At 48.8% G+C, this 22,218-nt stretch overlaps 9 protein-coding genes across 9 annotated transcripts; 5 read left to right on the top strand and 4 right to left on the bottom strand.

The window, feature by feature from the left end:
- The first annotated feature begins 1,246 nt into the window (after positions 1-1,246).
- Positions 1,247-1,873, top strand: BO97DRAFT_277921 (uncharacterized protein). Its single transcript, XM_025691037.1, has one exon. The coding sequence runs from the start codon at positions 1,478-1,480 to the stop codon at positions 1,808-1,810; it is 333 nt and encodes a 110-aa protein (XP_025546023.1). The 5' UTR covers positions 1,247-1,477; the 3' UTR covers positions 1,811-1,873.
- Positions 1,874-4,760: 2,887 nt separating this feature from the next.
- Positions 4,761-5,814, top strand: tma22 (putative RNA binding protein Tma22). The gene is made up of 4 exons (XM_025696055.1): positions 4,761-4,939; positions 5,049-5,068; positions 5,169-5,256; positions 5,328-5,814. Exons 1-4 carry the CDS (start codon positions 4,876-4,878, stop codon positions 5,738-5,740), a joined length of 585 nt encoding a protein of 194 aa, XP_025546024.1. The 5' UTR covers positions 4,761-4,875; the 3' UTR covers positions 5,741-5,814.
- BO97DRAFT_481658 (uncharacterized protein) lies at positions 5,745-7,284 on the bottom strand (the record flags this gene model as incomplete). Its single annotated transcript, XM_025700829.1, has 3 exons — positions 5,745-6,564; positions 6,621-7,196; positions 7,244-7,284. 3 exons carry the CDS (start codon positions 7,282-7,284, stop codon positions 5,898-5,900), a joined length of 1,284 nt encoding a protein of 427 aa, XP_025546025.1. The 3' UTR covers positions 5,745-5,897.
- Positions 7,285-7,519: 235 nt separating this feature from the next.
- Positions 7,520-8,549, bottom strand: BO97DRAFT_409392 (CGR1 family protein). The gene is made up of 3 exons (XM_025696056.1): positions 8,361-8,549; positions 8,084-8,229; positions 7,520-8,020 (listed from the first exon to the last, which is right to left on the bottom strand). Exons 1-3 carry the CDS (start codon positions 8,413-8,415, stop codon positions 7,880-7,882), a joined length of 342 nt encoding a protein of 113 aa, XP_025546026.1. The 5' UTR covers positions 8,416-8,549; the 3' UTR covers positions 7,520-7,879.
- Positions 8,550-8,682: 133 nt separating this feature from the next.
- Positions 8,683-10,349, top strand: amcA (putative mitochondrial ornithine carrier protein AmcA/Ort1). Its single transcript, XM_025698754.1, has 2 exons — positions 8,683-9,148; positions 9,208-10,349. The coding sequence occupies exons 1-2, from the start codon at positions 9,038-9,040 to the stop codon at positions 10,084-10,086; spliced, it is 990 nt and encodes a 329-aa protein (XP_025546027.1). The 5' UTR covers positions 8,683-9,037; the 3' UTR covers positions 10,087-10,349.
- A 420-nt stretch (positions 10,350-10,769) lies between these two features.
- Positions 10,770-12,076, top strand: BO97DRAFT_379630 (cytidine deaminase). Its single transcript, XM_025693169.1, has 5 exons — positions 10,770-10,897; positions 11,022-11,155; positions 11,372-11,457; positions 11,589-11,670; positions 11,797-12,076. Exons 1-5 carry the CDS (start codon positions 10,813-10,815, stop codon positions 11,851-11,853), a joined length of 444 nt encoding a protein of 147 aa, XP_025546028.1. The 5' UTR covers positions 10,770-10,812; the 3' UTR covers positions 11,854-12,076.
- Positions 12,077-12,206: 130 nt separating this feature from the next.
- Positions 12,207-17,197, bottom strand: BO97DRAFT_379633 (vacuolar protein sorting/targeting protein 10). Its single transcript, XM_025693170.1, has 2 exons — positions 13,213-17,197; positions 12,207-13,138 (listed from the first exon to the last, which is right to left on the bottom strand). Exons 1-2 carry the CDS (start codon positions 17,028-17,030, stop codon positions 12,499-12,501), a joined length of 4,458 nt encoding a protein of 1,485 aa, XP_025546029.1. The 5' UTR covers positions 17,031-17,197; the 3' UTR covers positions 12,207-12,498.
- A 261-nt stretch (positions 17,198-17,458) lies between these two features.
- BO97DRAFT_447273 (exocyst subunit SEC10) lies at positions 17,459-20,589 on the bottom strand. Its single transcript, XM_025698755.1, has 2 exons — positions 18,282-20,589; positions 17,459-18,203 (listed from the first exon to the last, which is right to left on the bottom strand). The coding sequence occupies exons 1-2, from the start codon at positions 20,454-20,456 to the stop codon at positions 17,694-17,696; spliced, it is 2,685 nt and encodes an 894-aa protein (XP_025546030.1). The 5' UTR covers positions 20,457-20,589; the 3' UTR covers positions 17,459-17,693.
- A 380-nt stretch (positions 20,590-20,969) lies between these two features.
- BO97DRAFT_357835 (ditrans,polycis-polyprenyl diphosphate synthase) lies at positions 20,970-22,133 on the top strand (the record flags this gene model as incomplete). The annotated part of the gene is made up of 2 exons (XM_025692224.1): positions 20,970-21,459; positions 21,541-22,133. The coding sequence occupies 2 exons, from the start codon at positions 20,970-20,972 to the stop codon at positions 22,131-22,133; spliced, it is 1,083 nt and encodes a 360-aa protein (XP_025546031.1).
- Positions 22,134-22,218: the final 85 nt, after the last annotated feature.

Here is a 22,218-nt window from a genome sequence, read left to right on the forward strand (position 1 = left end):
GCGAGCTAGAGAACCCGGAGGAGGGGGGGAGGCGGAATGGCTGTTCCAGCACCCACAAGGTGAACAGAGTTAGAACCGACCGAAGAGCGCTGGTCAGGGACTGTGGGATGGTTCGGTTGCACGAAAGGATCGGAGAAGGGTGTAAATCAGGCAGTCAAGGAATCTAGACTGAGGGGGGCGAACGGTCTGGAAAAGACCGGGGGCGAGGAGATGGAAAAGCAACTGTAGTAGATAGAAGCACAGGGAGAGGGGGAGAGAGAGCTAACACGTAAAATAAACGTTGGAAGGGAAATCGGCGGAAAACCGGGAAGAGACAAAGCAGTAAGTATTTGATAGTGGCGGCGGGTGGAGATCGGGGTGGCATCAAACAGACGTTTACTTGCGATTATCTATTCTGGGAACTCGTGTTGGACGCCAAATTGCGAAATTTATCTCTCCCTGTAAACTTTGGCTACTTGCTTTCTTTCTTTCTTTCTTTCTTTCTTTCTTTCTTTATCTCTCTCTCTCTCTCTCTCTTCTCGGTGAATCACTTTCCCAACCGCTCACTGGCTAGAGCTTCGGTATCCGAGGGCGACGGTCGAGGAGGTCGAGACCGACCGAATGACTGGTTCTCATAGGTTTTTGGAAAGAGCAAAGGACGCAAGATTGAATATCCGCAGGCAGTATCTGGACTGGAGAGAGACTCGATTAAGATTGGCGTTGACGCGTGGGTGATAGGAATGAATGAGGCGGAGGATAAGGGAGAATGGATACGTCAACGGGCAACTAAAGAGGTACGAAGTGTCAGGGAGGCATTTAGTTTGTTAATCCTAGATTCTAAGTCACTAGTCTAAGCTAGTAGGAAATCAGTGGAATTCTTAGCGGGATGTTCAGAACCTCGAAGAACAAAATAGGGACAGTAGGGTGTGGACTGAGCTGCATTTGGGATTGGGGGGGAGGGGGGGGGATAGAATGGGACAGAGAGAGAGAGAGAGAGAGAGAGAGAGGCTGGAATGGATTGGATTGCCACCAATTTAGTCTCCGTCATGATAGAACAACCGAGTGTGGGTGGAGATCAAGCTACGACACTAGGCTTGTTGTAACCTACTTTCTCTACCGTTAGTGTAACTTTGGGGGATGGAGAGACTCGGAGACTCTTCTAGAGCTGGAGAGGGGAAGAAAAGAAAAAGGAAAAAAAAGAAAAGAAAAAAAAATGATGGTTGATTCGAACCGGCGCGGGGGGCGGGGGTTCCACCACGGTGAACCACTGGTTGTGCTTGAAAGTCTAGACAGTATGTATACATGGCATGAGTAACGACGTACTTTGAGATACCTGTAAACCCTTAGAGTGATTGGCAATCTAATCCCGGATTGATGAGAGATAAATAAAAATTGCATCATTCAGAACGAAGGGGGTGATATTTGCAGTTGTGACAGCTTTTAACTTCCGTTCAACGTCAATATCAGGAATGAAACAGAATTCAGGTTCAATGGGTCTATGATGTCCACCAGTGCCCAGTGCCGCGGCGGTTACTTTTGGTTACTCTGTTTGGAGTCGACTCTATTGCATTGCATTGTCAGTTACTGTCTGTCAAACCAGTCAAACCAGCCAAACAGACAGATGATGATGATGTTATGCATCCACTCTCTCAGGTCACCCCGCCGCCCGTGCTCAGGGCTGTCACGGCTACTGTGCCTCAAGTTTGGTACGTACCTCGGACTGAGTGGACCATTGTATGGAGTTGAGCGGGGGAAAAGAGACAAGAGTAAGAAACATTTCTTCGGAATAGAGCGGAATGTCTCAGTTAGAGGTACGGGCCCTATCTACTGACACTGTACTGTACCTAGCCTCTTGCTCGAGCATGCACGGATGTTTTGCCGCAGGCAGTCTAACTGGTGGTTCGGATTCTCCCGCAGCCTAACGGAGCGATTAGGACCGGAACAAACCAAGAGCTACCTATCTACATACGTACTCTGTATTAAACAAAGATACGGATGAGACCCTCGCCTGTGCCTCGTCCTTTCGCCCCTTCAACTCTATCATGGTGCTTGCGGCCTGCAAAGGGCATCTTGGCTGCATCTTAATCTCTTCAATGGTCCAAGCGCATTGGCACATCTGATTGGATTCATATTCATCCGGACCCATCTAGACTCTCCCAATGTCTGAACGCGTTGCACTGTACCAATCTGCATCATGATGATAAAGAAAAGCGCAGCCAGCCAACGGTTGGTGACAACATGGCTTTCAGGCTTCTAGGCGAGCAAGGAAGCATCTGCCAGTTGAAATCACAGGAGCGTGTATCAGGACGCCGCCCTGGTGGTGCCAATTCTTGCTTGTCTGCGCATACGCCTCAACCTCGCTGGAGATGTAACCTCGAAAAAGTTGGGGTCTGGAACCTAACTCCTACCACAATCATGAGGAAGAGGACTCGAGTATCTGAATCAAGTATGGTTTTCAAGATTCGTCGGGCGGTTCGATGCACGTCAGTCAACGGCTGGCGGGGACGGTGGAGACTTGGGAAGGTGCAAGGACCTTTCAAGGTTAGGTTCCCACGAGGGTCTATCCTACGCTTCTCTTTGGTCGGTCGGCTATCATGATAGGAAAGCCATACAACTTGGAACAATTTACTCCTCTTCAATCTGAAGGGAGCAGGTTACAGCATTCATTTGCTTGGATTGTCATTTGTCAGCTTTGGTTGTCCTGCGCAAAGAGCCCTGTCGTTTAAGAACCTTCCCCTGGGGCACAATGGAGAGGGCCTCAATCACTTATCAGCTGTTACTTGGGGGTGTTGACGCCTTTAGACGCCCAATGCAAGTATCGAAGGATAGTAGGGATAAAAGCCGGTTGAGCCGGTTGATCAAGCTGGCCTATTTCTTCCATCGGGATACGTGATGACCCCCGTAACTCAAAGAACGGCGGCAGTCTTTATTGATTGCCGGCCCGGTGTTTGGGATAAGCACCACGCTTATTATCCCGGGTATCGTATTCGCCCTACTCATTCCCAGGTACCTTCGAATCTATAGTCTGACCTGGTGGCGGGTTGTCAGTCTAGCACTAATCTCCGCAAGGTATAGTCGCGAAATGATCCACATCTAACACATCTCAGTTCGGGCTCTCCGGGGATGAAAGGAAGGTTAGTGACGTGTCCCGCGGTCGACTAGTGCGCCGGGCTGTCATACTCCTGATATCATTCCCAGAGTATTATCTACTGGCTCCTTGGCTGCATCCAGGGCTAGCTGCGCTCGACCGTTGTCTATTGAAGACCAGATCTGCTTTGGCAATGCATTCGTCTCGTCCGGTGAGAGGGGCCATTGTATTCTTCGAAGGAGAGAAAAGGTCGCCTTGATTTGAGGATGCCGTAGATCCCAACCGCATCGGGCCATGGACGCAGAAGAAAATGAACTAGCCCCGTGCATGTTTTGTACAGGTGCTGCGATTGTATTTATTTGGGATCCCAAAAAGTTAAATAAGGTCAATGAATATAGGCACCCAGGTTACATGTTATGCGTCGGGTCCGGATGCTCTCAGATATGCTCGCATAAATTTCTGTATCACGATCAAAGGCACATCATCTTACCATGATTACACAGTATGCACTGTAAAAGAACCTTTCTTCTTCGGCGCCAAGGCCATCTTGTCGATTATAGCCTTTTTTTCGATCGTGGGCGAGGCTTTGGTAAGGTGAAGCCGCTCTATCCCAAGCTCTATACCCACAAAAGTCATTCGAATCCATTGGAATCTCTCGATTTGCGAATAGTCCTACCAAAGTGATGTCTGCGGTCGAAAGAAGGTCATTCCCGGGGCGAGGATTCTTTCGGTATCTTCTCTAGGGAGTCCATGCTCATGTTGAGCACAAGAAACCAGCTGTCGACTCTCGTCAGGGCAATTTCGACAGCTACTGAAGATCGCTATAGCACTTATGCTCGATGCACAAGGGCACTGGATTATGTGAGTCAGGAAAAGGCCGATAGACGATTATTGATCAATCCAAGAAGCACGGCCCCAGGATAGCCACGGTGAGATTCCCCCTATAGGTGCTTGTACTGCAGTAAATCCCACTTTTTCTTTCTTAAGGCACTTCATTTATCTCCGATCTCAAGCGCAATATCGATCTTCTCGTGGAGGCGTCGAGTACCCGCAGAAAAGAGCATCTACCTGCTGACTAGCTCTTGTTCGCCTGCTTCGGGCTTCTAAGGTTTGCCCTTTCCTAGCAACCAATTCGTCTTAATTCTGACACTCTTCTCAAGGCTAGTTTGCCGTCATAGCTACTATCTCCTATGGTGCTTTCGAACAGTTTCCGAGTCATGGAATTGCCACCAGCCGACACAAAACGGATGCTGTTTTATGAGCCCTGTGAGTGTGCCGAAAGCGAATAGTCGACATTCTGAGTCCCTCAGTATCGCGTAACACAGAGACTTACGAGATGAACAGAGAAACGACTTTACTTCTACTATGTTCGCGAAAGTCTAACAGCCTGGTACCAAATTCAGGAGTTGTAAGACTAGCATCTGTTTGTGCTACTATCACGTTACACACAACGATTGTTCTTCACTCAACAGTCCCCAAGTTTCTAAGCAGGTCAGAGCTTTTCGAAGATGGTATTTTTTCGTCACATGAGCGTAGTTCCATGTTTACATGGGGTTAATCACTCTCCCATTTCTCTTCAAGCGAAAATCCCTGGGCTATGCATCGACCAGTTCATGTTCACGTGACTCATAGTGCGGAAACAGTTAGTGGATTGGCTGCAATCCCGACCCCGCGTCAACTTGATAAACTAAGAGGCGGATGATAACACCGCATGCGGAATTTCTAAATTCAACTTTGGAAAGCCACTTCCGTTTTCTTCTCCCTTGAACTCCTTTACTACCAGATATCGAGAGATCGCTACTTCAGAGATGGCGGACGTTGAGCGAACCAGTCCAGTGGAACCTCAGGCAAAGCACATCCTGTACTGTGGAGGTGAGTGCCCATTCTCAACTCGAGCTCCGGCGATCAAGAGAAATACCTCTCGCGCATGTCTGAAACTCAAACATACAAGGCTAACGCAGCATTTACGTTTCATGAACAGTTTGTACGCTGCCTGCAGAAGTATGGCCATTACCCTAGCTTTGTCTCAGCACGTGACGATCAGCAATGTTTCCAGTTGAGCGGCTCCTCGAACAAAAGCGGTTGACTCTTGCATTTCCAGTACTGTGAATTCGGCGGAACGGCGAAGAAGTGCGAAGAATGGCTCAAAGACACGCACCCGGACGCGTACCAACAGCTATACTCTGAAGGTCTGTCTGCTCTCTCAAAAGGCCTCGGCGGCCAATGAAACCCCGGCAACTGACTCTGGCCTGGTTTGTAGAAGCCCTGACATCCAAATTATCCTCACTTTCGGTGTCTGCGCAGGAGCGCGCTGCCAAGGATGCGGCTAAGAAGGAGGCAAAGGCTGCCGCGGCAGAGGCACGCGATGCAGAGCGGAAGGCAGCTTCTAAGGTGCAGATCAAGCGTGTTGAGCGTAACAAGCGCAAGCATGTCACCGTCATCACAGGCTTGGATATATACGGCCTGGAGAACAAGAAACTCGCTAAAGAGCTTGGCAAGAAGTTTGCGACTGGTTCTTCCATGACTCGCTCTGCTGGAGGCACCGAGGAGATTACAGTTCAGGGTGATGTCAGTGAAGACGTGAAAGAATGGTTATTGGAAATTTATGGCAAGGAGATACCTGAGGCCAATATCGAGCTTATTGAAGACAAGAAAAAGAAGTCTAGCAGCTAATTCGCTGTCTCGATGATCTTATATATAATGGCAAGTTGAACGCTTAATGTTCTAAATCAAATGCTTGGATGCAAATGAGTATCATGTCTTCATGCATGCAAAATCCAATAGAAACGCAACGGATTCGAGGTTCCGATAGTGTACACACAGGACATTCTTATAGCTCATCAAGGAAAATCAACGGGTCGTCGTTTGTAGGCTTCGAATTACCGGATTCCTGCGGCAAAGTAGTCTGGGTTGGTTGTTTGATCCACGTGTGACTATTTCGCCCCTTTGGTTTGTGGTTGTCATCGTGCCGAGCACTATGTCCCACGACTGCCGTGGCCGAATTCATGCTGCTAGGAGGAGCTGGAGATAGTATTGTATTCTTGTTTTGAATGGCAATGACCAGGAGCATTGCAAATACACCTGCTGCCACCAAGGCCCAGAACATGCGGAGCCGTCGATTCACGCGATCCTGCCAATCCATTTCTTTCTTCTCCCAGCGATCAATCTCATCCCTCATTGTTTCAAGTCGATCATTGAGTTCCTGCGCTTTCACTCGCCCTAGCTTCATGCGAGATTCCAAAGCTTCTATTCTATTGAACTGCGGCTGGAACTCTTTGAGCTCTCCGATCTGTTTCCGGATTTCCTGGTCCAGACTCGATGTTTCTCGCTCAAAGTCGGCAAAGAGACTTGATGTAGAGCTTAATAGCTCCTGGAAGGATGACAGTGTCGCATTCAAAGCTGCCACCTTCTCCAGAAGGTTATAGTATGTATAATCCAACCTGCGTGTAATGTCTGTAGCAAGTGTTCCGATGAGCGACAAAGCGGACCTTAGATACCTAGCATGCCGTCAGTCATTTCGGGCCCCCTTAATTAGACAGTGTTGCTCACTCACTCCTCCCCGTATTTCCGTCTACTTCTCACTTGCTCCAGATCTCCCATCAACTGAATTTCTTGACGTGCGATCGGACCAAGCTTAGTGTTTGTATCCAGTCCCTCGAGCAAGCTCCCCCTTCGGCTTCCGTCATTCAAGCCTGTGGTGGACTCTGACCGCCAACGCGACCGTATCGTTTGATGCGTGATCGGTCGGAGGAGACCAGTCTCCCCATCGTTCTCCTTGTCTTTCATAACGGGCCACGTCGGCAGCAGACCTCTGGCGGTAGTCGATGTCACAAGTTGACTCTTTTTCCGGGGTAAGCGACTATCGATGGATTTGCTATGCTTGTGTTTGTGCCTATGGCGTGATTTGGACAGAACTCGGTCTAAGCTAGGAACCTCTATGGCCAGATGACGGTGCTGGTGTTTCTCCTCGCACGGACAGGTGATATTGGTAGGTTGTAGAGCGTCTACACAACCATGACTGCTAGTTATATTCAGTATCTGAACATCGCCTAAGTCGTCCGTGCTGAGTATCTGGTTGTGCAATGATGTATGAAGAGGTTTCCGGTTTCCGGCGGTACCAGAGCCATGGCTGGTGGGTGGAAGAGAAACGGAGAGCTCGAGAGTCGGGGGAGTCACCTTATCGGGTGAAGGCGACCCGACCCCATGGAGACCTCCATTTTGGCCAAGGAAGGGTGCCTCTAGTCCGTGAACTTGAACATATGATAAGCTACGGAAGACTGAAAAAGCATTTGTATGCTTATCGTCTGCGGAAAGTCATCCTCGTGGACAGGCGAGCTCAACGTTAGGCGCCAAGGTTTGGCTGGTCTATTGACCCTTGGATTTTACAATACGATCGGCATGTCTCGAAACGTCCGACTCCGCTTCCGACCCCATCTGGCTTGATGACTATTTGACAGCCTTGGGATTTGAATGTGTTTGTGTATAACCATCTCATGCTTCCGTATGAGTACAGTCAAAAGTAGAAGATCAATCGTCAGAAACTCCAACGCCTATAGCGCCATGATCCATTTTTGTCCCAATAGAAGATGAAAGATGTGAAAAGAGGCTGCCTGTCGCCAAGAATTTTCACAGGCATGACGCAGACAAGAGGGAGAAATTTCCAGGAGGGAAATAATGGCAGAAAAGAAATTTCCGACATTTGGATGTTGGCCGTCATGCATCCAGCGCAGCAAACAACAGCAAGAAATACCTCAACCATAAGGTAACAGCTTGTGCTGGACCATCGGAATTTAATCAAGCTTTAGGCACCTTTCAAGAATTCAGCAACTTGTTGCGCTTTTCACGGCGCTTCAGGCGCTCGACCCGTTTACGATGCATCTTTTCTGCCATCTTTTCGTAGCGTTCTGTCTCTTCCTTGGCAGCTCTGCGATCCTTAATTCGCTGGATATGGGCCTGGTTGTGTTGTCAGTCCACCTGCGCTACCTAGGCGTAGGGTGAGAGGTAAGTCTGCCCTACCTTCCGTTCTGCCTCCTTCTCTTCCTTGAGTTCCCTCTCATGCTCTTTGACGGCCTCTTGGTGTTTGCGGGTCTCCAGGCGCTTCGCATAGGAGGTCATGCCCGCCGTAGGGCGAAAGGGCTTTTTGGAGTCGTGCCAGTTTTTACCTGCGGGCCCGAGAAGAAAGACTCATTAGCTCCAGTCATTTTTCAATGGGTGGGAAGGGAGAAATGAACACGCGAAAAGAAAAAAGGGAAAAGGAAAAAACAAGTAAAAAGTGGGGAAGCCAAATTAATACCATTCTTCCGCATGCCCTTGACGGACGGAGATACTGAAGCCGAGGACGATGACATGGTCAGACCAGACGGGGTTGATGATAAGGGAAGACGGCGGATGTCCCCAAGGCGAGGTTGACACGGATGAGGGGAAGGAGGACGATTTTGTAGTATCAGCTGGGCAGTTCTCCGCTGCCTTTCCCTCTTTTTCCTGCGGCTTTTCGATTTTTGAGGAAAAAGTTATCTTAGACCGATCAGATAACCGGATCTCGGTAGAAGTAAGCATCCGAATCCACGACTAGCACTCCTGGCTCCGAAATTGAGGGATTTGTCCCACCGCGTCTCCTACGAATCACTTGGCTGGCAAGCTAACTGAGGCGTCGCAACCAACCGTCTCCCTCTTCGCCCCCCCCACTATACGTGATCTTTCGGCCCTTGGGCTCATTCTCACCCAGCTTTCCAAGCGATGCTCGCTGTTTTCTGAATTTATCGTGCATGGTTCGGGCATCCTACGGACACCAACCCCTCCCTGACACACCGCCCCTCTTCGGACCAGGTCCTTTTCTTAAATACTCGCTTGGCCCTCCAGACCGAACCACCTTCGATTCCTATCATGTTCTCACAATAGCTTAAGAGCCAGTCCTATTTCGCCGTCCATCTCCTCTCACCTCCCCTCCAGACTTTGACTACCCTTTCCCTTATGGCGGTTGCGGAAAATGGGATAGCACTGAAGAATGAGATGTCGGTGGAACTCCCTATACTCCCGCCCAACCAGGGCTTTGAAGCTTTCAAAGATATTCTGTACGGATCTGTGAGTTGCCCCGCCGTATCGCTTAGTGCTATTATGTGCATTACTGACACTCCTGTCAGACTGCCGGAATGGTAGGGAAAGTGATTGAATACCCTTTCGATACCGTCAAAGTTCGACTTCAGTCACAGCCAGATCATCTTCCTCTCAAATACACCGGACCCTTAGATTGCTTCCGCCAGTCATTCCATACCGATGGCGTGCGCGGGCTCTATCGAGGGATCAGCGCCCCTATGGTAGGAGCTGCTGTAGAGAACAGTTGCCTTTTCTTCAGCTACCGCATTGTCCAGGACATACTGCGCGCCACTTTCTATTCACCAGCGGATGTCCTACCATTTCCGGCATTGGTACTTTGCGGTGCTGCGTCCGGGTCCATCACCTCACTTGCACTTACCCCGGTGGAGCTGATCAAATGCAAAATGCAAGTACCTCTTGCGGGCTCGGGTGCTAAGGCGCCGGGACCTCTGGCTCTTATTGTATCCGTCTTCCGCCACGATGGTATTATGGGCTTCTGGCGGGGACAAATGGGGACATTTATACGCGAGACCGGCGGTGGCGCCGCCTGGTTTGGCAGCTATGAAGGAGTCATGGCACTCTTCCGCTCTGCCCGCACAAATTCACATTGCACTGATGATGCTGCACTTGAGTCTCATCGCGTTCCCATACCCCAGCAGATGCTCGCTGGAGCAGCAGCCGGTGTTAGTTATAATTTCTTGTTCTATCCTGCCGATACGATCAAGTCACGCATGCAAACTGAGGATGTCACGCTCTCGACGCATAATGGTGAACGGCAGACCTTCGGGGGGGTAGCCCGAGCTTTATGGAGACAACAAGGAGTAAAGGGCTTATATCGAGGTTGCGGTATCACTTGCGCCCGGTCAGCCCCTAGCTCAGCCTTTATTTTCACGATATATGAAGGTTTACGAAGCCATTTTGGTTGAGTGTGTCATTGCCTTGTGATAATCCTGTCCTCATGCCTTCCTTTTCCCTCTTGCAACATTTTTGAGGTTCCTTTCTGACATTGTTTGTATGATACCTATATCCATGTTTTAGATTTAGATTTCGTGTTCTCACCCTCTTTTCTTCCTTTTCGCTTCCTGTTTTTCTCTTCCTTTTTCTTCTCTTTTTTCCTTGTTTTTCCTTCTCTCATTTTCTTCACTCCAATCTTCAGTTTAATCCATAGAACTCAATCTGATATTGACAGAGCAATACAAAAGATCGCCTCATCGGGAACATTTCTTCTCTCTTTCATATAAAATCACTATTGCGATAAGAGCTGGTGAGATTATTCCAATGCCATAGAACATTCATCGCTCGGCGATTGACGGATACCTCTGGAATTGGGTTAGAGGTAATCAATGCACAGTACTGTAACAATTCGACGAGAATGGGTGTTGGGGCTTTCAGCACTACCTAGACTCTGCAGCTTTCGAAGGGAAATGTGTAGTGTCTGTTAATGGTGGGGTGATGGGAGAGGTTGATCCTCGCACTCGATAGTGCGAATTTTCGGGCGCGTGATAAGCAAGAGAGCAGCAAGACATGAACTTCGGCCCCGCCCGCATCCATCATCATTATCTTTCTCCGAACCTCGTTCAACGCAAAAAAAAAGGGACCCGGAGTTATCGCTCGACATACAATCGTCTACCTACGCAGACACGGGAAATACCATGGCATCGTCTGCGGATCATCTTTCGGCCCAGGAGCTGGAGACTCTCTCTACTAAAGCCATTGCTGCCAAGGAGGTTGCATACTGTAAGTCCGGCATATGCTTGGTCTTCACCCCGTCAACATCCTTTGTCAATACTCCAAGAGATGCGCCTCTGAGTTTATGCTTTCATATGAGCTCTCTGCTTTCGATTTCTGACAGTTCTACTAGGCCCTTATTCAAAATTTCGTGTTGGAGCCTGTGTCCTCACGCAAACAGGCGAGTACTTCCATGGTGCCAACGTAGAAAACGCAGCCTATCCTGTTGGGACCTGCGCAGAACGGGTTGCATTGGGAACTGCTGTTGTGAGTCGCCTCTCTTCTTCTTGAATGATTTGCTCGTGTTGCTTCGCGTTGCTGCGAGTTGCTCCGAGCTCCGAATTGGCCCAACAAATCACTGTTAGTTCAGGCCGGCCAGGTCAAATTCGCCCTCATCCTGTTGGTGTGATTTGTTGCTACAGGATGCTTTTGTTGTCTTGTTTATTCTGAAGACATGGCTCACGTATTCGGACTGATCTGCAGGTTGCTGGTCATCGAGACTTCAAAGCTATTGCTGTCGCAACGGATATTGAGCCAGCAGCATCACCCTGCGGCATGTGCAGGCAGTTGTAAGTTCTCTCTATACTGTGATTGCCCGGTCTCTTCTTTTCCATACCATACTGGTGGACAACAGCGATCTTTTGTCACCTATTGGCATTGCACTGCTTCATTGCCACAGCCGCTAATAATCGCACGATAGCATACGTGAATTTAGCACCTCATCATTTCCCATCTTTATGTATGATGGGCAAGGTAACTTTACCTTGAAGACTATTGGAGAGGTACCTACCGCGCATCCGTATTTTGTTTATCCCGACACTACCCTTTACACGATCAATCATTCACTTGACTTCATTTCTCTTTCAAATGTGCCTCAACAATTTTACTAATTTACGTTTGCCCTGCAGCTTCTGCCAGACTCCTTCGGTCCGGATGATCTGCCTGGCGCGAAGGCACAATCATAGGCACCTGCGCTCTTTCGTGGTCTTGTCGTATCTGGGTCATTCGGGTTATGATGGGATTATCGCGTCGCCTGTGTATGGAAACACGCGGTGCTTCTCTCTGATTCGATCTTCATGTTGTCGTATGGTTGCAGGTGACAGCAGTCCACTCAGTCTAGGACTTTGTAAAACGAGAGCTTTCTCTTTAGTGCTCGTTAGGTTACTTTGTTGGCAATCATCAGCCACGATACCTTTCCTTCCTCAAATCTGTAGACTCTCACACTTTAGATTCGTTCTCCTGGTATGATTCTCTTCTAACGAGTACTACTGGGCCTCAATTCCTTATACTCGCAGTATGACGAAACTTGATGAGTAGTACATATGGAAAGACCATTTTTTGTGTTGATTGCGGCCGAGGGGCCTGTTGTACCGGACAATCCTCCTTCCAAAGATATGAGACGGGGCTAAACAGAAAATCTATCATTCTATGAGTGAATAGACAAGCAAAAATAGCTGAGCCAATCGAGCTTGAGTGATAAGTTCATTAAAGTCGAGTCTCCCTACAGAGAACCTTCGTATGATGACATAAATCATTGGCAAGACGTCAAGAATTTCCGGGGGGGCGGCAGTGGGGACGGAAAGGAAAAAGCAAAAATGAATCTTTTGTCACTAAAGCTCATCTTCCTCGTCAATGTCGGCTTCTTCGACCCCTAGAAGCTCATCTTCATCGTCGACAACGCTAGCGTAATCGCCGCGTCGGGCTGCAAAAGCACCCCGAGACGCGTAGGGCCGTGTGTAGCCTCCACTGCGCCTGAAACGCAAATAGCCGCTAGCACTCCGCCATAGGCTGGTGGCCAAAAGCGGCAAGGCTTTGGCAATAGCCACCGCGCCCGCGATTACGGTGACGGAAACAGTGATGAACAGCGAATCTCGCGATAACAAACCAGAAGAAGTGCCGACATTTTCTCCAAGGCGAATCTGGCCAAATTTACCATCCCATCTGGTAAAGACGTAGTATCCAACAGCGCCGGCCACAGCAATCGGTGTCACAATCGCAAAGAAAAGTCCAACACCGCCGATACCGTGTCGCTGTTGATATTCCTCCTCCTTGTTTGGGCAGGGCTTCGAAACCTGATGGTCCAATTCTAAGCCTCCCTCACAAGTCGTTTGGGGCAGACGTCGGTATCCTGTAGGTTCCCAATATTCAACTCGATCGGGATTTGCCTTACAAATAGCCATCGCATCTGGTGGAGATAATCCAGCGACAAGCCCACAGCTTCCATCACTCAGAGGTTCGTAGTTATATCCACTGTCCAATATTAGCGACACGTGTCTTGCTTCTGGATCTGAACAGTTTTCAGCGGATCAATAGAGGGGACATACCATTCAAAGTCGGATCTGGTACAACTGCAATTCTTCCCTATGCTGTGTATATGGGGTTCGCGCCAGTCATTCCAACACTGAGAAGCCGGTTTCTTGCGATGATACTGTTCAACATGGCCAAAGAGACAGTTGTTGTCCTCGAAAGGGTGTCTTGGTTCCCAGATGTAATAATCGTCCCTAGCACCGTTATCCTCGTTCAACTTGCATGAGGCGGCCCAGAGTTTGCTAAAATCAACATTGACAATGGCAAGCTTATCTTTGTTTTCCGACTCGAGGTCTTTGCCCCAAAGAAGGAAATTCTTCGAGGTATCAGATGGTACAGTCGATATGTCCTCAATTTGCATGGAGACGTCCGAAAACTGGTATTCTTCCCAACTATCACCCCCGTCCGTACTGTAATAGAGAACTTTTGTCGGTTTTGACTCTTGCACGATCACGATCACAGAGCCAGAGTCACCAAATTCCCATAAGTATCTACCTTGCTTCACGAATTTCCAGGTGAAACCAGCGTCTTGTGATATGAATGTATCCGGCTCCGCATCGCTGACCAAGTGGTCGCCCACATTACCTACACCAACTATCAGGCCAATTGCTGAGCCGGAAGAATATGTGTCTCTTTCATCCCTGCGCTCTGTATATCCATGGAGGTGTAGTGAGCAACTCGGAACCCCTTTCCCTTCTTCCACAGAACAGCTAAATTTTTTGCCATCCGCGTCTTTTGGGGGGGGAAGTAACATCCAACGGCCTCCGTCATTATGGGTGATCATGGTTCTCAGCTTCTTTGGTTCGCCGGAGGCAAGCCTGTCCACATTGCTGACAACGTTCGCGATAGCCACGCCATCCAGTCCTTGAATTTTCTCAAAGTCGACATAACCGCGACGGTCCCGACTCACTGCGCCGAGGCTAAGGACGTACGATGTCCCGTTGCTATTGCTCTTTATGATAGAGCCATACTCAGCTCCTTCGGCATTGCTGACAGTAACGTGGAGGAAAACGGCATGCGTAGAGCTTTCGAGAACGGTATAGGCTGTCTGAACAGGTACATCAAGATTCGGAGGAAAGTGCGCCTCCGCAAAAGTACGACCATCAACACTGCTGCTTGCGACCAGCGATTCTGGCTTTTTAGGGTTACGAGAGGCTACCACGATGAACTCGAACATCGTAGCATAATCGATAACATCTTTAAAATGGACATGCCGATCAGCGAACTCATTTTCGCTTGACAGGAGTTGCAATCGATTGTTTCGGTTTTCACTTTCAAACTGCTCACAGAATATCAACTTGTTGCTGTCGGGACGAGTCTCTCGACTCTCAAATTCGCATTTCCGAACATAACGCAGGAGAAGCTTCCAGTTCTCGCCACGATTTTGGCTGATGTGAGCATTGGAATGGCAGTCGCCAGACCCACAATCCACAGCGCCTGTCCAGATGAGCCAGTCTTTATACCGGGGATGAAAAGATAGCGTCGGGACACGCTCGTGTGTCGGTGGAATAGGCGCCTCGAAGCGTTTGAATGTCTGGGCACGATCGACCGTCCAGAATGCCTCCTTCCCGTCTGTTAGAAAAAAAGCTGTGTCGCTACTATACGGATGAAGTGCAATTCTGGTGACTTTCTTCCCTTGCAACGATTGCTGCCAGGTCTTGCCATGGTCATGTGAGACATAAAGATTGTGTGAACTCGTGAGCATGATAATGGTCTCGTCGGTTCCTGAGCTGCTGGACTGCCGTTCCAAGTAATAATATGCGCTGAATTGCTTCGCATCAAAGAATTGTTTAGTATGACTGAGTTTGTCATTGCCATCATGGGGAAAGGTCCCCACGTCCTTACATGACTGCTCAATCTTATCATCCATATTCTTGCCGCCTTCGCGAATGCAGGTATTTCCCGGTATCATTCTCCAGCCTGACGGGGCCATGAACTTATCGTCAGGATTTTTGCATTTACCCTCTGGCGGTATTGGAATCTCAGCAGGCCTACAGCTTTTCCCATCTTCGCTGCGCTGTTCACACTCGAAATCTTCGACCGAGCATTTGCATGATTCTAGAATTGGCTGCGGATCCTTGAATTCCTCATCCACAAAGCAGTTCGCATTGGCCTTCCGGCGCCGATAGAATTGTTTGTGACCCATCAAGCAGTCAGGTTCACCGATCTCATTCAATCTGGCCGGCCACCTTTCAAAGTCATCCTGGCCACATTTTCTTTCGTGGAGGCCTTTGAAGTCAATCGAATACACGATATAGTCTTTTTCACCGTTCTCTTGCCCAACGAGAATAAACTTTAGACTGGTAGAGTCGGGGGTCGTTGTGACCATAGTGGGGTACATTGCGTGTTCCAAATCGACTGTATCCCACTCCTTGCCATGATCAAGGGAGTAACTGACCTTCTTCGCCTTCCCGGCATCACTGACCGCCATCAAGACAGCACCTTGGTCGCCGATTTCGTATTTATAAGGCCCATCAAGAGCATGGCGCCATGTCACTCCTGCATCGTCTGAAACAAATAAGTTGCCGTCATTGTATCTCTTCAGGTTGTCACCTGTGTTGCCGACACCCATGATTACTCCCGGTGCGGGACTTGAAAACACGCGGCCGATGTTCGCAAAAGTAGTCACTGAGTGTAGATGTAGATTTTTGTCGCCCACCTTGAGTGCTTGAAAGGTTCTTCCATCATCGAAGCTTATTTGACTCACGATCTTCTTTTCAGAGCCAGACTCTACCTTCTCAGGATTCTTGACCGTATTAACCAGTACTATACCCTGAATTCCAGCCACCTTTTCGAAATCCACAATACCAGCTTCGTTGCGATTGGTGTGCTCGATATTGCGGGTGAAGAAGGTACCATTTGAGTTTGATGTAAACAGCACACCCATACCACTAAACGGGCTGGTTAGAACATCTACCTGCAGGCTGTAGTTGGTGCTTTCCAGCATTGTATAGGCGTCCTGTTCTATCCTGTGGCCACCGAACTCTGCCCGAGTCCAAGTATTCGTGTCAGTGCTCACATATAAAGCAAGCTCGTCAGTTCCCTTGGACTTAACGGCAGCAACAATAAACTTCTTGATACCGGCTGTGCTGATGACTCCAGAGATTGGCCGATTTGCTTGTAACTTCACTTCTATGCCATCAGTACTACTGCTGAAGTAGTCATCAGAGTATACTAGGCGATTGGCATGACCAAGTGGCACCTTCAAGCCCGGGACAACACACAACGTCCTGTCACTGAGCTGATCGACAGATGGAAAATCCTCCGCGAAATCTGGGTGTCCAAGTGCCCACGAACATCCTGCAGCGCTCTCGCGCAGCAGCTTGACCGTTTGAAAGTCGTCCGTCGTATAATACGACCTCACAATGCAAAAAAATCCGGCACATTCTTCGCTCTGAAAAATCACTTTTCTGGAGTCCCAACCATGGAAGACAAGTGGCGTATGTTGTTGTAATGCTGGAAATTCATCAATCGTGAAAGCACTCCAGGTTTTGCCCTGATCCTTTGTCATCATATGACGGCCATTGTTACCCAAGGCATATGCTCTATACTTGTCAAACGGGTGCTGCTGAGCCCAAAGCACCTGCTCTTTCATAATCCCGTTTTCTCCCTCAACAGCTTCCCATTTTTGACCTCCATCGAATGACTGGAAAAGATCTCCGTTCTCCAGGCTCATCAGGACCGTCTCCGTATCATCGAAGTAGAAGAGAGATACCGGACCATGCTCAAATTTGGTCGTAGTAATTTTCGGTTCGCCTGACGATTTCGCTATGCTGGGCCGTAGCATAAGTGCCAGCGTCAGGTAGCCCACTAGCAAGAGCCATCGAGACGTCATGGCCACAACCTTTATAACATTTGCAACGAGACGGCGAACAAGGGCGGGTTTCTCGAGTAGATGCCGCACTGAACAAAGTCGAGTGTGCGGAGGATGGACACCAAAAGCAAGTTTGTGGTTCTTAACTGGAATTTATTTGATAACGTATCCCAGGAGCATAGGATAGAAAGGGACGATGTGATAGATTCAGAGTCGGCATTGCTGTCGCCGCGTGGCCCCAGAGAAGCTCCTTGATCACGTGCTTGCCCGTACTGCTTATCGAAGCACCGATGACCTCACATCAGGCAGCGGTAAGAGATAAGCTTCAGCGCAGACTCGGAGCCTTCTTGAACTTCTAATTATTATTTATATGATGGGTGGAATTCTAGTTTCGAGTTTAATTACTTGAAGAGAACATATTATTTATAAGTTGGTCCAAAAAACCATATGCGTGAAAGGTTACTTAAGCAGCTAGAAAATGTACGATCTGATTGAGACCAGCGGCGTCCGCGCGCCCACAGAACTTATCTTGTTCCAGAAATACAACACATAAAACATCAGGGCCTTTGAAAGACAAATTCAAGAACTTCGGTTGACTCGAATTGGAAATCAATTCTGCAATTTTAAATCGCGTACTGACACAGCATCGTGGCCTTCATGCTATTAAGCAGTTAGTTGTCCAGATTAGAGATTATTAAGCACAAGTTGCAAGGCGGCCGTGTTGGAATCCTCCCTTCTAGAGATATAAGCCCTGACTTCCTGCACACCAAGACCTGTGTCCGCTTTAATGGTGCTTCCAATGCCGCGTCCTGGATTTGTACCAGCAATGCTGTTCCCAGTACTTCTGCCGGCGACGCTGACCGCGTTCCCGCGTATTCGTTCTTGCAAAGCTTCAGACCCAACCACGAAAAGGCTTCCGACTTCTAAAAGAACATCCAGCGCAGCACTGGGTCCCTTTATGTGCTCTTCGATGTCCCAGCTTTTCAAGATATTGGCATACTGTGTCAAATCCTTGGTTACAATGAGACCACCCGGTCCATTCACCACAAACCGTTTGTAGTGTTCCAGGAGAAGATTCCGTGTTCCAAGAGCAATCTCGGTAAGCACCTGGCGAAGATTGGAGCCACTCGGTGGTAGCAGACTTTTGAGAGTGTCATGCGCACGAGCTAAGAAGTTGCAAATTGATGCACACGTCTAAAGATGATTAGTATACGTCGTGGTAGCATCTCCGAAGCAACGGAATTGTAGAAAAGGCACAGCATAATGACTGACCGGTGTTTGTAGCCTTTCCAGCCAAGTTGCATTGTCGCCCTCCTTCGGTCGGAAGTCATTTTTCTTTTGACCAGACAGAATTTTATTAACCCAGGCTAAAGTCGCATCAATGATCTTTTGCTCTATTAGATTTATCTTCTCCTCAATCCGGATAATGATCAGATTTGTCTTTTTCTCCATTTCCCGACGAACGGTGATGCTGCCTGCGGCAAGAGGGATAAGTAAAGTGTTGATGCACATGACCATCAGATTGGCGATACCGATGGCGTTCCGAATAGCTTGTATATACCCGAAATCAGGCTCTGCTTTGCCTGACTCCTGAGACGTTGCTGTATCAAGGGCAGCATCTAGACAAACTTCAATATAGCCATCTCCCATCATCGACAGAAGAAGGCTTACAAGCGCAAGCATATCCTTTGGCGTTTCGCTGGTCATGCTAAGCTCTAACCCTCTACCGACTGCTTCGGCAAGCCATTTAAGCATTCGCTTTGCATGGGCAATGCTGGGGAGACCGTCGTCTTCTGTAAGCTTGATATCTGCGGGTTTTGTGGGATCACTGGCCTCCCTCAACCCTGCCAATTGGAGCAGCAGCCTCTTCTGCGTTGAGGGAGGTTCGGAAGACTCAAGGCGTGCAATATATGCATCTCTTGCAGAAAGAACCTCCGTGCCTGACTTTGAAAGAGATGCCATGAAAGTTGTCGCCGCTCTCTTCCGGCGAGCATGGAAAGTTGTAAACCTGAATTGCAAAGAGGTATATAGTTCTTCCAGATTTCTCTTTTCTCTTTCTATGTAAGACGACCCTACGAAATAGGGCACAAACAAATCCTCCAATTGCTGATCGAGAACGAGAGCTGTCTGTGACGAGATGGGGTCGGGATGTTCTGTCAATCCATGCGCTTTCAAGTCATCAACCAAAGCGCTGATATAACTGCGAGAACTTTGCAGGGATCGCAAAAAAGCCAATGATGAGACACTGTTCGCCTTTTCCAGAACCATTTCGAGCCTTTGTTGGATAGACTGCTGGAAAACGCGCTGCAAAAACTTCCCTAATACTTGCTCGTAGTAAGGGAAAGCCCTTTTGATGATTGCAGACTCTTCTTGCACCACGACCTTCACTTCATCAATGAGTGATTGAAGACTAGGTTCCACTTTTGAAGGTTCGGCATCGGGATCTGCAAGCTTCTCCCAGGCTTCTGGGTCTCCTCCGACCTCTTCTGTCACCAGCTGGCTGCGATCAATAAAGAATTGATGTTGGTTCACGAACAAGGCGATCACGCTTGCACCACCGTTAAAATCCTGAAGTACTGTTGCGCAATCCTTCATGCCTTCGAAATTGGCTTTCCGGTAAAAATCGTCAAACTGCTTCAGTAGGTCGTTCTCGAGCGTTTCGGAAAATTTCTCGATAATTTCTCGCGTGTTCTGGCGAATACCACTGCCCCTTATGTTCGCAGATTCATCTCCACCAGTTCCAGTCGCGTAGGGCCCATCATGTCTTCGGGCTGCTTCGCCCCAACTTTCAGCGTCAAGCCGCTGGCTAATCCTGAGCAACTGACGAGCAATCTGTGCCGATCGCACTTTGGCCTCACCTGTTCCCGACCTTCGCAAATTCTCCAAGAGCGTCAAATCCCCTCTATTACTCACGCCATCCCAGCATTCGAGTAGAAAGTGTGCGTCAAGCGCCCGGCGCCTTTGTCGATCTAATTCCTCGAGTCTGCGCCCCGTCTCAACAGCCATATTTCCTGTCGATTCGGAAAGCGCTCCTCCAGACAACCCTGCTCCATTGAGCGAGGTATCGAGTTGCTGGAAGGCCTCGATAGTCTGGGTCAATTTCCGTCCTAGAGTGTTCAGGTTCTGAGTGTGCTGTGCCTCTGCCCTGCGGACTGCAGCAGATAATTCATTTTCTCTTATCTCAAGATCACCCGAAATGTCGCCCAGTCGCCGCTGCGCGTGCTCAAAGGTCCGGATCAGCGGTTTGGGGTCGAACGGCTGATTTCCACCTACAGGTACTCCTGTAGAATGCCGATTCGTAGCTGTGGTTTCGGAGAGAGCTTCAATGAACTCCTTCACGATGAAGTCACGGCTGGAGAAGTCTTCAAGTGTGAAGCTGGGGCCCTGGGGGAATACCGGACGGGACGCAGCATTGGGATGGGGACTTGTGGACGCGTCGTCCGGCATTTTCTGGGTGGTCGCTGAAGGTCTTCCGCATTGACTTTAGCTTATGGTTGTAATGGGTATGCCCATAACATAATTCGAAGCTGTCCAGGGGTAGGTAATTTGGCTTTGCGACCTGGGTGCAGCCACGGGAGATGTGCGGAGTACGGAAGAGATAAGGTGGTTTGATTCCCGGAAATTGTGATGGATGACAACCAATCTCTCTCCGCAGACGATCACATAAATTATCGGGGAAGACAGAGAAAACCTACTTACCGCGAAGATGATCTTGTTCAATTCTATTGTCCCGAGGCAATTAAATAGCTTATGTATTCAGCCTTTTGCTGCGCTTCGTAATGAGGCTATGTGTCACGGTTCCGCAACGCTTCAATACGGTATGGTGTATGACTACTGGCATCTTTAAAAAGACGCCATGAGCATTTGGGGTAGCTCACCATTAGCAACCAGCCGGGCCCTCTTTTTCTTGACCTCTTACCACTCACCAAAAGTTTCATGTACCTCTACACCTGAGCAAATATGGTCTCACAACATGACAGAGAGCTGTTTCGCAACGATATACGCTCTCGAGGGACGAAACTCAGTGCTGCTGACCGCGAAAGCATCTTGAGGCCATATCTTCCAGACCCCTCTGACCTCCAACGGCGGCCTACTCAACGGCACAAAAAAGCTCACCGCAAGGCTCCTGTACGGACTTTCTTAAAGACACAAATCCACCATATCGTCTACACCTTTGTTCACATCTTCTTTGGAATCATCACTCGGCTGATCCAAAGCTATCAAGCCGTTGTGCACCGGATATGTGCGATCATATATTACCACCACCGAACACCTGAATTAATCCGGAAGGATGTCAAAGGTCTTAAACGATTACCGGAGCACTTGAGTGTCATTCTTTCAATTCGTAAGGAAGATGACGCCCTCGCTGTTTTGATGGACGAAGTTGCGGAACTTGCAGCCTGGAGTGTCAGCTCAGGAATACCAGTGCTGAGTGTGTATGAAAGGAGCGGTAAGTGGGAGCTCAGCCTTTTGACGTCCCTCATTGAAACATGTCACAGTTGCATGAAGCTAACCGATTGGGCCAACATAGGGGTTCTGAAATCCTGCATTCCTATCCTTCACCAAGCTATCACGAACAAAATGTGTTCCTATTATGGCTCTCCTATTCAACAACCGAGGTTGCGACTATTCGCACCCCATCACCCTGTCTATGACCAACCACAACAAGGCGGTTGTATGGTTCGCAACAATAATGAGTCCTTAACAGTGCTTTTGCTCTCTGCCACTGATGGCAGGGAAACATTTGTTGACCTGACTAAAACTTTGGCGGAGATGTCCCAGAGCGGGAAACTCTTGCCTGAAGATATCACCATGGAACTGGTCGATGCAGAAATTAGCGAGATCACTACTCAGCCGACTCGACCAAGCTCGCCAACTTCGGATGAGAATAAAAGGATTTCTGATCAAATAAAGCTTGTTGCAAAGCCTGAGCCCGACCTTCTCTTGGTGTTTGGTCCTTTCCTGAGGCTCGATGGCTACCCCCCCTGGCACATTCGATTGACCGAAATGTTTTGCACTGGTGGTAGAAGCAGCGGAACAAACACTTCTGAAGCAGTTGAATATCACGGCTTCCTACGGGGACTTTGGCACTATGCTGGTGCTCAGATGAGGTTTGGCCGTTGAATATGACAATCCGACGAACTCTTCCATGTACCAGTACATGGTTTAAGTAAATTTACCAACATACTTCATTGCCCCATTCACTCCT

This window comes from Aspergillus homomorphus, assembly GCF_003184865.1.
Source record: "Aspergillus homomorphus CBS 101889 unplaced genomic scaffold BO97scaffold_83, whole genome shotgun sequence".
Lineage (NCBI taxonomy): Eukaryota > Fungi > Ascomycota > Eurotiomycetes > Eurotiales > Aspergillaceae > Aspergillus > Aspergillus homomorphus.

What these genes read in the sequence shown, in the direction of transcription:
- BO97DRAFT_277921 (XM_025691037.1), top strand. Translation starts at nt 1,478, where the DNA reads ATGATGTCCACCAGTGCCCAGTGCCGCGGCGGTTACTTTTGGTTACTC.
- tma22 (XM_025696055.1), top strand. Translation starts at nt 4,876, where the DNA reads ATGGCGGACGTTGAGCGAACCAGTCCAGTGGAACCTCAGGCAAAGCAC. An exon ending in GCACATCCTGTACTGTGGAG is followed by an intron (nt 4,940 to 5,048) that starts GTGAGTGCCCAT and finishes TTTCATGAACAG; the next exon opens with TTTGTACGCTGCCTGCAGAA. An exon ending in TTTGTACGCTGCCTGCAGAA is followed by an intron (nt 5,069 to 5,168) that starts GTATGGCCATTA and finishes TTGCATTTCCAG; the next exon opens with TACTGTGAATTCGGCGGAAC.
- BO97DRAFT_409392 (XM_025696056.1), bottom strand. Translation starts at nt 8,415, where the DNA reads ATGTCATCGTCCTCGGCTTCAGTATCTCCGTCCGTCAAGGGCATGCGG. An exon ending in CAAGGGCATGCGGAAGAATG is followed by an intron (nt 8,230 to 8,360) that starts GTATTAATTTGG and finishes TCGGGCCCGCAG; the next exon opens with GTAAAAACTGGCACGACTCC. An exon ending in AGAAGGAGGCAGAACGGAAG is followed by an intron (nt 8,021 to 8,083) that starts GTAGGGCAGACT and finishes CAACACAACCAG; the next exon opens with GCCCATATCCAGCGAATTAA.
- amcA (XM_025698754.1), top strand. Translation starts at nt 9,038, where the DNA reads ATGGCGGTTGCGGAAAATGGGATAGCACTGAAGAATGAGATGTCGGTG. An exon ending in AAGATATTCTGTACGGATCT is followed by an intron (nt 9,149 to 9,207) that starts GTGAGTTGCCCC and finishes CACTCCTGTCAG; the next exon opens with ACTGCCGGAATGGTAGGGAA.
- BO97DRAFT_379630 (XM_025693169.1), top strand. Translation starts at nt 10,813, where the DNA reads ATGGCATCGTCTGCGGATCATCTTTCGGCCCAGGAGCTGGAGACTCTC. An exon ending in TGCCAAGGAGGTTGCATACT is followed by an intron (nt 10,898 to 11,021) that starts GTAAGTCCGGCA and finishes CAGTTCTACTAG; the next exon opens with GCCCTTATTCAAAATTTCGT. An exon ending in CCTTGAAGACTATTGGAGAG is followed by an intron (nt 11,671 to 11,796) that starts GTACCTACCGCG and finishes TTTGCCCTGCAG; the next exon opens with CTTCTGCCAGACTCCTTCGG.
- BO97DRAFT_379633 (XM_025693170.1), bottom strand. Translation starts at nt 17,030, where the DNA reads ATGACGTCTCGATGGCTCTTGCTAGTGGGCTACCTGACGCTGGCACTT. An exon ending in ACCAGATCCGACTTTGAATG is followed by an intron (nt 13,139 to 13,212) that starts GTATGTCCCCTC and finishes AATATTGGACAG; the next exon opens with TGGATATAACTACGAACCTC.
- BO97DRAFT_447273 (XM_025698755.1), bottom strand. Translation starts at nt 20,456, where the DNA reads ATGCCGGACGACGCGTCCACAAGTCCCCATCCCAATGCTGCGTCCCGT. An exon ending in TGGAAAGGCTACAAACACCG is followed by an intron (nt 18,204 to 18,281) that starts GTCAGTCATTAT and finishes AATCATCTTTAG; the next exon opens with ACGTGTGCATCAATTTGCAA.